Source organism: Eimeria maxima, genomic scaffold (assembly GCF_000499605.1).
Source record: "Eimeria maxima Weybridge genomic scaffold, Emw_scaff672, whole genome shotgun sequence".
Taxonomy (NCBI): Eukaryota; Apicomplexa; class Conoidasida; order Eucoccidiorida; family Eimeriidae; genus Eimeria; species Eimeria maxima.
In genome coordinates this window covers 1-12,500 of record NW_013563937.1, presented here as the reverse complement: position 1 = coordinate 12,500, position 12,500 = coordinate 1, and the positions used below count along the sequence as shown (strand labels likewise).

Here is a 12,500-nt window from a genome sequence, read left to right as displayed (position 1 = left end):
AGCAGCAGCAGCAGCAGCCCATATAAACAACGTATATTTGAACATATCTTGTCGGCATCGCCGCTGTCATTGTTTCTCCTTTCAAACTGTTGCTGCTGCTGCTGCTGCTGCAGCAGCAGCAACAGCAGCAGCAGCAGCTGCGGAGAGAGCAGCAGCTGCTACTCCATGTGTAAATAGCAGCAGCAGCAGCAACAGCAGCAGCAGCTGCTGCTGTTGCTGCTGCTGGTGCAGCTGCTGTCTCACAGGCTGCTGCGCATCCTGGAGCAGCACCATTCAAACGCTGCACGGGCATGCATGCAGCAGCAAAAAGAGCAGCAGCAGCAGCAGCAGCAGGAAGAACAACAACAGTAGCAATGCTGCTGTTGCTGTTACTGCTGCTGCTGCTGTTGCTGCTGCTGCTGCTGCCCTTTTGTCCCTCGAACTGCCAAAGGAGACAAAGAAAAGGAGACACCTAGCGGTGTCTTATAAGAGGCAGCCTCTTAGCTGACAAATTAATACAGATAAGGCAAATGCTGCTGCTGCTGCTGCAGCAGCAGCAGCAACGGCCACTGCTGCTGCTGCTGCTGCTGTTGTTGTTGTTGTTGTTGTTTTTGTTGTTGTTGTTCTTGTTGTTGTTTATTGCTGCTGCTGTTGCTGCAGCAGAGCGGTAGCTGCTGATGCAGAAGCTGCTGCAGCAGCAGCAGCACCGCTGCTGCTACCTGTTGGTTCCCTTACGGGGTACAAGGACACTGGATGCGCATGCACGGGATAGACGCTGCTGCTGCATTGCTGCTGCTGCTGCTGCTGCTGCTGCACCTGCTGGTGCTGCAGCAGATATCTTACAGTCACTCCTCGTGCTGCTAGCAAAGCTGCTGCTGCCTGTTACTGGCGGAGACACCCAGCAGGCCTTTTGTCTTGCATGCCTTGGTGCTGCTGCTGCTGCTGCTGCTGCTCTTGCTGCTGCTGCAGCAGCAGCAGCACTGGGACTACTGCCATGTGCTAAAGAGTTTACAAGTCTTCTGCTGCTGCTGCTGCTGCTGCAGCAGCTGCTGCTGGTGCTGCTGCTCAACCCCGACAAGTAGTAACAGTTTGCTGCTGTGGCACTTAATCTGCAGCGCGTTCCTTGACCTGCAGCAGCAGCAAGAGGTGCTGCTGCTGCAGCAAGAGGTGCTGCTGCTGCTGCTGTTGCAAGTGGTCCTGCAGCAGCAGCAGCAGCAAGAGGACCTGCAGCAGCAGCAGCAGATCCTCTTGATTGTATTCTTCTTAGTGATGCTGCTGCTGCTGCATGCCCTTGTAGCTCCATGATTGCTTCGCGGCAGCTTTGTAGTCTTGCTGCTACTGCTGCTGCTGCTGCTGCTGCTGCCGCTGCTGCTGCTGCTGCTGCTCCCGTTGCCCTGCAGCTAATGCTGCTTTCCTCGCTACTGCTCTCGCGGCTCCTGCTGCTGCTGCTCTTGCTGCAGCAGCAAACCATATCTGTCCCGTAACCATCGGAGCTGGCGTTTGCTGCAGCAGCAATATGCCGCTGCTGTTGCTGCTGCCGCTGCTGTTGCTGCTGCTGCGTCTGCTGCAGCAGGACCAGCGAACTTCGTGCCTCGGTACTCACAAAACTGTTGTTGATGCTGCTGCTGCTGCTGCTGCTGCGGATCCTTTCTGCTGCTGGTGCTGCTGCACCTCGGTTTGCACCGACAGCAACTGTTGTTGCTGCTGTTGCTGTTGTTGCTGCTGCTGCCGCTGCTGCTGCTGCTGCTGCAGTTTCTGCTGCTGCTGACGGTTCTACAGCATATGGTTGTACACCGTCAGTGCTAATGCGTTGTCCCCCTTTCTGCCGCTGCTGTTGCTGTTGCTGCGCTTGCTGCAGTTGTTGCTGCTGTTGCATTTGTTGCTGCTGCACTTGCTGCTGCTGTTGCTGCTGCTGGCAGCAGAAGCGTTCCCAAGGGGACTGGGGGATCTCCGCGGAGCAGCAAGGGCAGATACCATGTAGGGCCTTATCTGCTGTTGCTGCTGCTGCTGCTGCTGCTGCGGCTGCTGCTGCTGTCGAGAAAATTCCTGCTGCAGCAGCTGCTGCAGCATGATTAGTCTGTGTTGATCCTTGTACCTGTTGTTGTTGCTGCTGCTGTTGGTTATGTATCTGCTGGATGGTATGCATGAGTACCTGCTGCTGCTGCTGCTGCTGCTCGTGCTGCAGCAGCAATTTGCATGCAGGTGTATCCTTAGGGAAGGAGATTTGCTGCTGGAAGGCAGCAGCAACAAAAGGGAAATCAAGAGGAGTTTGGGGCTTGCATGCATGCCAATAATTATTGAATTGTGCAGCAGCAAAAGAAAATAAATAATAATATGTTGCTTCTGCTGCTGCAGCAGACAAGCAGCAGCAAAAATAAGCAGCAACCTGTGGCCGCAGCAGCAGCCATTGCCATACCCATGCAGATATATTTATTAATGTTATAGCAAAGGAATAGTTACAGCAGCAGCAGCAGGACCCATGACTCCTGTTGCTGCTGTTACTGCTGCTGCTGCTGCTGCTGTTGCTGCTGCTGCTGTTGCTGCTGCTGCTGTTGCTGCTGCTGCTGCTGCCTTGCTGCACCATTTGCTGCGCCAATAGAGGAAAAGTACGGCAAAGAAATAATAAAGCTCTTAGTGCTAATAGACCACAACCACGGAAATCTGTTGATGGATCCTCTCCCTGTACACAGCAGCAGCAGCAGCAGCAGCAGCAGCAGCAGCAGCAGATGCAGCAGATACAGCAGCAGCAGTAGCAATAACACTAGCAACAATAGCGTGCAGGACTACACAGCAGCACAAAAATCTCATCAAAGCAGCAGCAGAACAACTTCCCAACCCCTAGCAGCAGCAGCAGCAACACCAGTAGCAGCAGCAGCAACACCAGCAGCAGCAGCAGCAGCAGCAGCAGCAGCAGCAGACCTGGAATCCTAATAGTTTCCAATCCTTCGTACTATGCATAGGTTTATTAGGCATAGCTAATCCCCATAGAGCAGCAAATAGATGCCCGTGCTGCTGCTGCTGCACTTGCTGCTGCTGCAGCAGCTGCAGCAACTGACGACTAAATATTAATCCCCTCATGGCACTCACGGGACGAGCTAAACCTGAATACACAGCAGCAGCAGCAGCAGCAGCAGCAGCAGCAGCAGCAGCAGCAGCAAACGAGCATTAGTAGCAGCAAACAGGCATTCAATTCATCAACAGCAACTCAATGCAGCAACAGCAGCAAAAACAGCAGCAGCAAAAAAACAACAGCAGCAGCACCATCAACAGCAGCAGCAGCAGCAGCAGCAGCAGCAGCAGCAGCATACTGTATGCGAATTCTTGTTTTTTTTTTATGCCTTTGCTGCTGCAGATAGAATCTAATGCCTTATTAAATGAATGACAGCAGCAAAGACGCTGCACGTCTGCTGCATTTAGCTGCTGCCCTGCTGCTGCTGCTGCTGCTGCTGCTGCTGTTGCTGCTGTTGCTGCTGTTGTTGTTGTTGTTGTTGCTGTTGGGTTCTGTTGTTGTTGTTTGCTGCTGCTGCTGCTGCTGCTGCTGCTGCACTTGAGCGAGCAGCAAGTTATCTCTAAATCTGCTTCCCATGGCAATCTGTATATATAGTTGCTGCTGTTGCTGCTGTTACTGCTGTTGCTGCTGCTGCTGCTGCTGCCGTTGGTTGTGCTAGTGTTGCTGCTGCTGTTGGGATCTCGTTTGTTTGCAGTAGTACCACCATCAGCAGCACCATCAGTAGCAGCAGCAGCAGCAGCAGCAGCAGCAAGTGCAGCAGCAGGTACATCCTGCAGCAGCAGCAGCATGCGTTTTGCATGCGGAGGTATTTGCTTAGACTGCAGCAGCAACAGCAGCAGCAACAACAGCAGCAACAACAGCAACAGGGACAGGGAACCATGAGTACAGAGAGGAGACATACACGATAAATAAACAAACCTATCTAGTTACAGGTGCTGCTCCTACTGCTGCTGCTGCTGCTGCTGCTGCTCCTACTGCTGCTGTTGCTGTTGCTGCTGTTGCTGTTGCTGCTGCTGCTGCTGCTGCTGCTGCTTACCCCTGAATTTATTAGTAGGTACATATAATCCATCATCAGGGATCGACTCCCTTTGGGAGACGCCTGCTGCTGGGCTGAGCTTGATGCATGCAGCAGCAGCAACTGCTGCTGCTGCTGCTGCTGCTTCGGAGTGTCTAGACAGCAGCATTCTGCTGCTATTCTTCTTTGATCGGTTAGCTGCTGCTGCTGCTGCTGCAGCAGCAGCAGCAGCAGCAGCAGAACAGCTACCCCCTAAATCTAATAAATGTAAGGAAGCATGAGGGACACCAACTTGCCTACGGGGGATTTTTGTATGCCGCTGTCCTGCTGCTGCTGCAGCAGCAGCAGCAACTGCTGCTGCTGTTGCTGCTGCTGTTGCTGCATTTGCTGCTGCTGCACGAGCTGTTGCTGCATGCGCTGCTGCTGATTGAGCAGCAGATGCAGCAGCACGACTCCCTGCAGCAACTGTGCCTCGTGGGCTTACCTGCAGCCAAGCCTTGCAGCGCTGCTTCAATCTCTGTTTCTGCTGCTGCTGCTGCTGTTGCTGCTGCTGCTGCTGCTGCTCTTGAGACATTGCTGCTGCTGTTGCTGCTGCTGCAGGGATGCTGCTGCTTCGAGCCGCAGGGGCCCGTCTCTCGCATCGGCGCTGAGATGAATGCTGTTGCTGCTGCTGCTGCTGTTGCTGCTGTTGCAGCTGATGCAACTGCTGCTGCTGCTGCTGCTGTTGGTGCTGCTGCACCTGATTCTGCTGCTGCTGCAGTTGCACCTGCTTCAGCTGCAGCTGCAGCTGCTGCTGCTGTGTGGGGTGGTGCTGCAGCTCGCTCCTGGGTCTGTTGCGCTGTGCAGCAAATGCCTGCGTCGCTGCGGCGTTGCTGCTGCAGCTGCAGCAGCTGCTGCTGTTGCTCCTGCTGCTGCTGATGCTGCTGTTGCAGTGCCCGTTTGCTGCTGCAGCAGGAAGGCAACTAGATGCTGCTGCTGCTGCAGATACACTCCGTGGGGAAGCAATCTGCTTCCTCCTCGACCGCCGCAGCAAATCATGGCGGCCAACTTCAAAGGGATCTGCTGCTGCTGCTGCTGCTGTTGCTGCTGCTGCTGTTGCTGCTGCTGTTGCTGTTACTGTTGCTGCTGCTGTTGCTGCTGCTGCATCTGCTGCCTCGGCATCTACAGACTCACTGTCCCACCAGAGGGTTTCTCCAGCATTTGCTTCTACAACATCCATTGTTGCTGCTGCTGCTGCAGCTGCTGCTGCTGCTGCTGAAGCAGATATTGCTGTTGCTCTTGTTGTTGCTGCTGCTGCTGCAGCAGCTACTGCTGCTGCAGGTGCTGCTGTATCCCTTCGTGTTGTTGCTGCTGTCACGTAGGGTTTAAGGGAAGAAAAAACGCTGCAGGTGCACCCTTTTCTTTGCTGCTGCTGGTGCGCTTGATCGTGCTGCTGCTGCTGCTGCTGCTGCTTAAGCTGCTACTGCCGCGTTGGCAGCAGCTGAGCAGCAAGAAATGGTGCAGCAGACACGGCAACAGCATGCCTCTGATACGCTCTTGCTGCTGCCGCTGCTGCTGCTGCTGCTGCGCGTGCAGCCGTCCACGTGCGGGCCCCTGGGCATCTGCTGCAGTTGCTACAGTATTTGCTGCTGCGGCTGTTGCGGCTGTTGCTGCTGCTGCTGCTGCTGTTTTCCCTTATAAAGCAGCACAAATAACTATAGACCTGTATTTCTTATAAAGTGTGAAGGTGAGGCCATTTCCCTGCTGCTGCTGCTGCACGGTTGCTGCTGCTGCTGCTGCAGCTACGACGGTGCTGCTGCTGCTGCTGCTGCTGCTGCAGCTGGTTGCATCTGTCTTTGCTGCTCGCCTTTTGGCTTCAATTCTGCATGACAAATACAAAGAAAACAGTGGGGTTGCTGCTGTTGCTGCGCTGCTGCTGCTGTAGCGGCAGCTGCGCGATGGCGGCGGCGGCTGCTGCGGCTCGCCGCGGCTGTCGATCTTGTGCTGCTGCTGCTGCGGCGGCTGCTGCTGCTGCTGCTGCTGCTGGTGTTCTTGCTGCTTACAATACTTGACTCTAGTTAAGATCTTTATTATTAGTTCATATATTCATCAAGGGCTTTTAGGTTTCGCCGTGTCTGTTGGTGTTTGCTGCTGCTGCTGCTGCTGCTGCAGTAGCAGCAGCAGCAGCGCCTACAGCGCCATGTTGCTGCACCGCCTTGGCGGCAGCAGCTGCTGCTACTACAGCTGCTGCTGCTGCTGCTGCTGCTACTGATGCAGCTGTTTAATGCAGCTACTAATTAACAGATAATTATCTTCTTATTCTTTAGCTAACACTAACAGAGCAGCAGCAACTTTGCTGCTGCTGCTGCTGCATATTTCTTTAGCACTTGTTCCCGCTGCTGCTGCTGCTGCTCCCGCTGCTGCTGCTGCTGCTGCTGCTGTAGAGCTGCTAGACTTCTGCCGAGTATTGTATCTCAATAAACAATTATATTACTTAATTTCCTTTTTATTATTTATTTATATTTATTTATTTATTTATTTATTTATTTATTTATTTATTTATTTGCTGCTTATGTGTCTCTCCTTCTATTCACCTCTCCTCCTTCTTCCTCTATTAACTTCCTCTATGCCCCCCTATATTAGATGCTTGCTGCAGCTAGCTGCAGCAGCTAGCTGCTGCCGTTAGCTGCTGCAGCTAGCTGTGACTAGCAGCAGCTAGCTGTGGCTATGAGTAGGTACCTGCAGCTAAGTGCAGCAGCAGCAAGTTGCTGCAGCAGCAAGTTGCTGCAGCCCCGTAACCTGTGAAGGTGTCCTAGTAGTAGAACAGCAAACTAGATGCTGCTGCTGCTGCTGCTGCTTATGCTGTTGGTGCTGCTGCTGTTTCTGTTGCTTCTGTTGCCGTTGCTGCTGCTGTTGCTGTTGCTGCTGCTGCTGCTGCAGAGTGTGTAGCAGTGTGTATGAGTTACTGACCAATACACTGAGTAATCTGCATGCATGCATGCGCGCATGCAGCAGCAGCAGCGGCAGCAGCAGCTGTTGCCAATTCTTCCCGTTGCTATTTGCTGCACCAAACAATATACAGCAACATCTATATATTACTGCATGCATCTTGCTGCTTTGCTGCTGCTGCTGCTGCTGCTGCAGCAGCTACTGTATCTCCTTGCTTGTGCCTCTGTTGCACCTCTTGTATAAGAATAAGAACTAGCATTAAGACAGCAGCAGCAACAGCAGCAGCAGCAGCTGCTGCTGCTGCTGCTGGAGACAAAAAAGGAGACAAGAGGAGACAAATAATAAAATAAAGGAAAGAAAACATCTAATAAATATTTTGCCCCTATTCAAAGACATGCATGCATTTGGGGCTGGCAAATTGCATGCATGCATGCATGCAATTTGCATGCATGTAATTTGCATGCATTTGGGGCTTGCATGTATTGCTTGCATGCATATTTATTTAGGTGTCTCCCTTCCTGCTGCGCTGCAGTCTGTGCGCAGCCGTTTGCTGCTAGCAGCAGCTAAGGGAGACAGTGTACACATCTGATACAAACTGTCCCCACAAGATGATTTGCTGCTGCTGCTGCTGCTGCTGCTGCTGCTGCTGCTGCCGCTGCTGCTGCCGTTGCGGTCTAAATCAAATGGTGAATTCTCCCTGCAGCAGCCGTTTTGCTGCTGCTGCTGCTGCTGTTGCTGCTGCTGTAGATTCTGCTGCTGCAGATCTATATGAGGAACCCTCTGTGACGGTCTCCCCTCCTGCTGCAGCAGCTGATCTAGTTGCTGCTGCTGCTGCTGCTGCTGCGTGAACATATCACGCAGTGCCTGCATGCACACAATCATGACAGCAGCAAAGAAGCTGCTGCTTGACGATTTGCTGCTGCTGCTCCTGCTGCAGCAGCAGCAGCGTCTAGGTACTAAAAATGCCACAGGCTATACTTGCGGAGAGCAGCAACAGCAGCAAGCACAGCAGCAGCAACAACAACAACAACAACAACAGCAGCAGCAGCAGCAGCAGCAGCAAGGAGTTTACCTGTGCCTGTGCAGCATATACATCCCTCGTCTTCTGCAGCACAGTGACTTGCTGCTGCTGCCGCGCAGCAGCAGCACGAACTTCGGCCCTTAGAGACTCCTGCAGCAGCAGCAGCAGCAACAGCAAGAACAACAATAAGACCAAACAGCAGCAACAGCAGCAGTTATTGCAGATGCTATAGCGGCAGTAACAGCAAATGCAGCAGCAACAGCAACAACAGCAGCAGCAGCAACTTACCGCCTCTGCTTCTGCAGCAGCAGCTCGTTGCTGCGCCTCCCGCAGCAATTGCTGCAGTGTCTCTATCTCCCCTGCAGACAGACACACCAGCAGCAGCAGCAGCAGCAGCAAGTAAGCAGAAGCAGCAGCGGCAGCAAGGAAACAGCAGCAGAGCAGCATCAGAGTAGCAGCAGAAGCTACTAATACTACGCAGCAGCAGCAACAGCAGCAGCAGCAGCAGCAGCAGCAGCAGCAGCAGGTCTCACCACGCGCTGCAGTCTGTGCAGCATTGAGTTGTTCCTTTACTTCCCCCAGTTGCTCTGCCTGCAGCAGCAGCAGCAGCAACAGCAGCAGACGCAGCATGCAGCAAGTAACACAACACATTAAAGATGCAGCTGCAGCAGCAACAGCAGCAGCAACAGCAGCAGCAGCAGCAGCAGCAGTACCTGTGCTCTTAGTTCCTCATTCTCCAGCAGCAGCTGCTGCAGCATATCCTCTAGTCTTCTTTTTTCTTGTACAGCTCGCTGCAGCTCAGCAGCAAGTCTGCTGCTGCCTGCTGCGCTGCTGCTGCTGCTACTGCTGCTGTTGCGGCTGCCAGAGCCACGTGGTGTTAACGTACTAGGGATTTCCTGCTGCTGCTGCTGCTGCTGCTGTTGCTGCTGCTGCTGCTGGTAGTAGTAACCAGCAGCAGCTGCTGATGCAGTCCCTTTGTAAGATTCAGAAAGGGCAGGTAGGCGAGGGACAGCAGCAGCAGCAATACCACCTGCTGCTGCTGCTGCTGGTGCTGCTGCTGCTGCTGCTGCTGCACCAATGCTTTGTTCTGGGGCAGCTGTTGCTGTTGCTGCAGGCATTGCAGCAGCAGCAGCAGCAGCAGCACTTTCCTGTGACCTTGTACACTGTGACGTGCTGCGCCTGTGCGCAGATGACCGTCTATCCAGTTGCTGCTGCTGTTGCTGCAGTTGCTGTTGCTGCTGTTGCTGCTGCAGTTGCTGCTGCTGCTGCGTGCCGCAGCAACAACGGGCTCCCGGTGTCTTGCATGCAGCACAAAGGCGAAGGACAACTCGCCAACGAAAGGCAGCAATAGGAGGGCCTGCTTCTCTTACTGTACATACACCGCAGCAGCAGCAGCAGCAGCAGCAGCAACAGCAGCAGCAACACATGGAGTGGTTTGGCTAAGCTACAGCAACAATCCGGGTAGCAGCAAGTGCAGCAGCAGCAGCAGCAGCAGCAAAGGAAGCACAGAAATGCAGCAGCACTATCATCAGCACCACGAAGACAAGCCTACCGATGCAACCACAGCAGCAGCAGCAGCAGCAGCAAGTGCAGCAGCAGCAGCAGCAGCAAGTGCAGCAGCAGCAAAGGGTACTGACGTGGTCTAGCAAGAGACAATACACTAGTAGGGGGCCAAGAGACAGTGTCTCCTTTAGCAGCAGCAGCAGCATCGATCCATGAGCCATTCGTGCTGCTGTCTACAACAAAGACAGCAGCAAGATCTGCTGCTGCTGCTGCTGCTGCAGCATATCCTAGCAGCAATGTTGCTGGTACACGAGCACAACCTGTTGCTGCAGCACTTGCTGCAGCAACAGATGCTGCAGCTACTATGTCCGGATCGTCACTATGCTGCTGCTGCTGCTGCTGCTGCTGCAGCGGGTCGCTAGGTGTTGCAGCAGCAGCATCGATGTCTCCCTTTGAGGTGTCTGTACACTCAAAGACAACCTCTACAGAAGACACAGCAGCAGCAGCAGCAGCAGCTGCTGCTGCTGCTGCTCCTGTTGCTGCTGCTGCTGCAGGAGTACTAGGAATGGAGCCGTTAGTATGTGCTGCAGGAGCAGCAGCAGCAACAGCAGTAGGAGATAAGGAGAGCCCTGCTTGCTGCAGCGCAGCAAGAAGGGGCCGCAGCAGCAAAGAGGTTTGCTGCTGCAGCTTGCTGCTGTCTTGCTGCTGCTGCAGCAGCAGCAAACAATGCCGTTGGCTAATAACATCATCACGTAGTTGAAATAGAGAACTTCTCTTTCTTCCGAGTGTATAGACAGCTGCTGCTGCTTCTCCTTGCTGCTGCTGCTGCTGTTGCTGCTGCTGCTGTTCGTGCTGCTGCTGCTGCTGACGAGGAGACACAGACAGCAGCAAAGACAGCGGACAATCTGCTGCTTCTATACATAATTCATCTCCCTCCCCGAATGGCAGTACAGCAGCATCTTCTGCTGCTCCTGCTGCTCCTGCTGCTCCTGCTGCTGTTGCTGCTGCTGCAGCAGCAGCAGCGCGCTCGCGGAGTGCAGGGTCAGTGCATCCTAGCAGCGGTAGTATTTCTACACGCAACCCAGCTACGCAGGTGGCCTGCTGCTGCTGCTGCTGCTGCTGCTGCTGCATTTGCTGCTGCTGCTGCCGTTGCTGTTGTACTTATTATATAACGGTATACGGGTGCTGCTGCTGCTGCAGCAGCAGCAGCAGCACTCGCACCGACGGGGCGCTGGTTGGAAGTTGAACCTTGCTGCTGCTGAATACTGTGTCTGCTGCTGCTGCTGCTAGCAGCAACTGCTGCTGCTGCAGCTCAGTGTGCGCGGCTTAAGAGGCTCGGCAAGCTGCATTGCCCGACTACTGCAGCAGCTGCTGCTGCTGCTGACGAGGCTGCTGCTGCGGCTGCTGCTGATTCTTCTGCAGGGAGGTGTATGGCCTTGGTGCTGCTGCCTCTGCTGCTATTACTGCTGCTGCTGCTGTTGTTGTTGCTGGTGCTGTTGCTGCTCCGAGTGCTGCAGATTGCTGCAGCAAATGCATAAGCAGCAGCAGCAGCATAAACAGAAAGAAGGTGTTATATAAAAATGTTTATATAAGTTCGCTTCCCTAGACCCTAGACCCTAAACCCTAAACCCTAAGCCCTCGCCGGAGGGGCCCCCCTTCGTAGGGCCCCCCGAGGCGATTGTTACTGTGCGGCTGCTGCTGCTGCTGCTGTTGCTGCTGCTGCTATATATATAAAGAAGAAGTTAATTAGCTGCAAAATGCATGCATTTACTTTTATTAATTTGCTGCTGCTAATTAATTAGCAGCAATAATAGGGCGTGCAGCTTTGCTGCTGTTTTTGCTGCAGCAAACGAGCAGTAGCAGCAACTGCAGCAGCTGCTGCTGCTGCAGCAGCAGCAGCTGCTGCGGCTACTCATAGAGTATTGTTGTGCTGCTGCTGCATCTTCTTATCTTTTATTATTTCTTCTCTTTTGCTGCTCCTTTTATTTATTATTTCTTCTTAAGCTGTCTGTACACCTCAACAAGCTGCTGCAGCAAGAAGATGCCGGTCAGTTTGCTGCTGCTGCTGCTGCTGCTGCTGTTGTTGTTGTTGTTGCTGCTGCTGCAGCATTTATTTTCTCTTTTTCTTCAAAGTTTTACGCTGCTAAATACATTTTATATTCCCCCTATGCAGAAGGAGAATACAAACTCCCACGTACTGCAGCAGCAGCAGCCGCAGCAGCAGCAGCTGCTGCTGCTGCTGCACAATATCGTGCTGCTCCCTCGCCGCTTGTCCTGCTGTTAATGCTGCTGCATTTGATGAAACCTCTGGTGCAGCAGCAGCAGCAGCTGCTGCTGCTGCTGTTGCTGCTGCTGCCTCCTCCTCTAATGCTGTTTCTTATGTTGCTCCTCTTGCTGCTCCTACTGCTGCTCTTTCTGCTGCTGCTGCTGCTGCTGCTGCTGCTGGCGAATAGAACCCTATTGTCCTTTTCTTCCTCTGCAAGTTATTGATAAAGAATTGATGTCTTGGAGGTCCAACAGATGTCTAGGGTTTAGGGTCTAGGGTTTAGGGTTTAGGGTTTAGGGTTTAGGGTTTAGGGTTTAGGGTTTAGGGTTTGGTGTGTATTTCAGCTCCCATTGGCTCTTCTCCGCGCGGCACAGAACCGTCCACTGGTAATTCACGTGTTGCTGCTGCTGCTAGCTCTGCTGTTGCTGCTTGGTCTGCTGCTGCTGCTGCTGTTATTGTTGTTGCTGCTGCTGTATCTGTAGATTCTTCTTCTACTGTTAGTTCGTGCTGCACCAAATCCCCGTTGTTCCTCTGTTGCTGCTATTGTTGCTGCTGCTCCTTCTCCTACTGCTGCTGCTGTTACAATTACTGCTGCTGTTACAATTACTGCTGCTGCTGCTGCTGCTGCTGCTGCTTCTGCTGCTGCTGCTGCTGCTGCTGCTGCTGCAGATGGTGGAGCTAAAGAATGGGGAGACATACAGTGGCATGTTGGCTGCATGCGATGGTTTTATGAATCTTCATCTTAAAAATTCTGTATGCACATCCAAGGTAAGGTCGT

At 53.4% G+C, this 12,500-nt stretch overlaps 3 protein-coding genes across 3 annotated transcripts; all 3 read right to left on the bottom strand.

Moving 5' to 3' along the window:
• Window positions 1-368: 368 nt before the first annotated feature.
• EMWEY_00040590 (hypothetical protein, conserved) lies at window positions 369-2,125 on the bottom strand (the record flags this gene model as incomplete). Its single annotated transcript, XM_013478783.1, has 2 exons — window positions 369-421; window positions 715-2,125. The coding sequence occupies 2 exons, from the start codon at window positions 2,123-2,125 to the stop codon at window positions 369-371; spliced, it is 1,464 nt and encodes a 487-aa protein (XP_013334237.1).
• Window positions 2,126-3,960: 1,835 nt separating this feature from the next.
• EMWEY_00040580 (hypothetical protein) lies at window positions 3,961-5,223 on the bottom strand (the record flags this gene model as incomplete). Its single annotated transcript, XM_013478782.1, has 1 exon — window positions 3,961-5,223. One exon carries the CDS (start codon window positions 5,221-5,223, stop codon window positions 3,961-3,963), a length of 1,263 nt encoding a protein of 420 aa, XP_013334236.1.
• Window positions 5,224-7,430: 2,207 nt separating this feature from the next.
• EMWEY_00040570 (hypothetical protein, conserved) lies at window positions 7,431-10,587 on the bottom strand (the record flags this gene model as incomplete). Its single annotated transcript, XM_013478781.1, has 6 exons — window positions 7,431-7,796; window positions 8,005-8,103; window positions 8,242-8,312; window positions 8,487-8,544; window positions 8,667-9,322; window positions 9,591-10,587. 6 exons carry the CDS (start codon window positions 10,585-10,587, stop codon window positions 7,431-7,433), a joined length of 2,247 nt encoding a protein of 748 aa, XP_013334235.1.
• Between the last annotated feature and the right edge of the window lie 1,913 nt (window positions 10,588-12,500).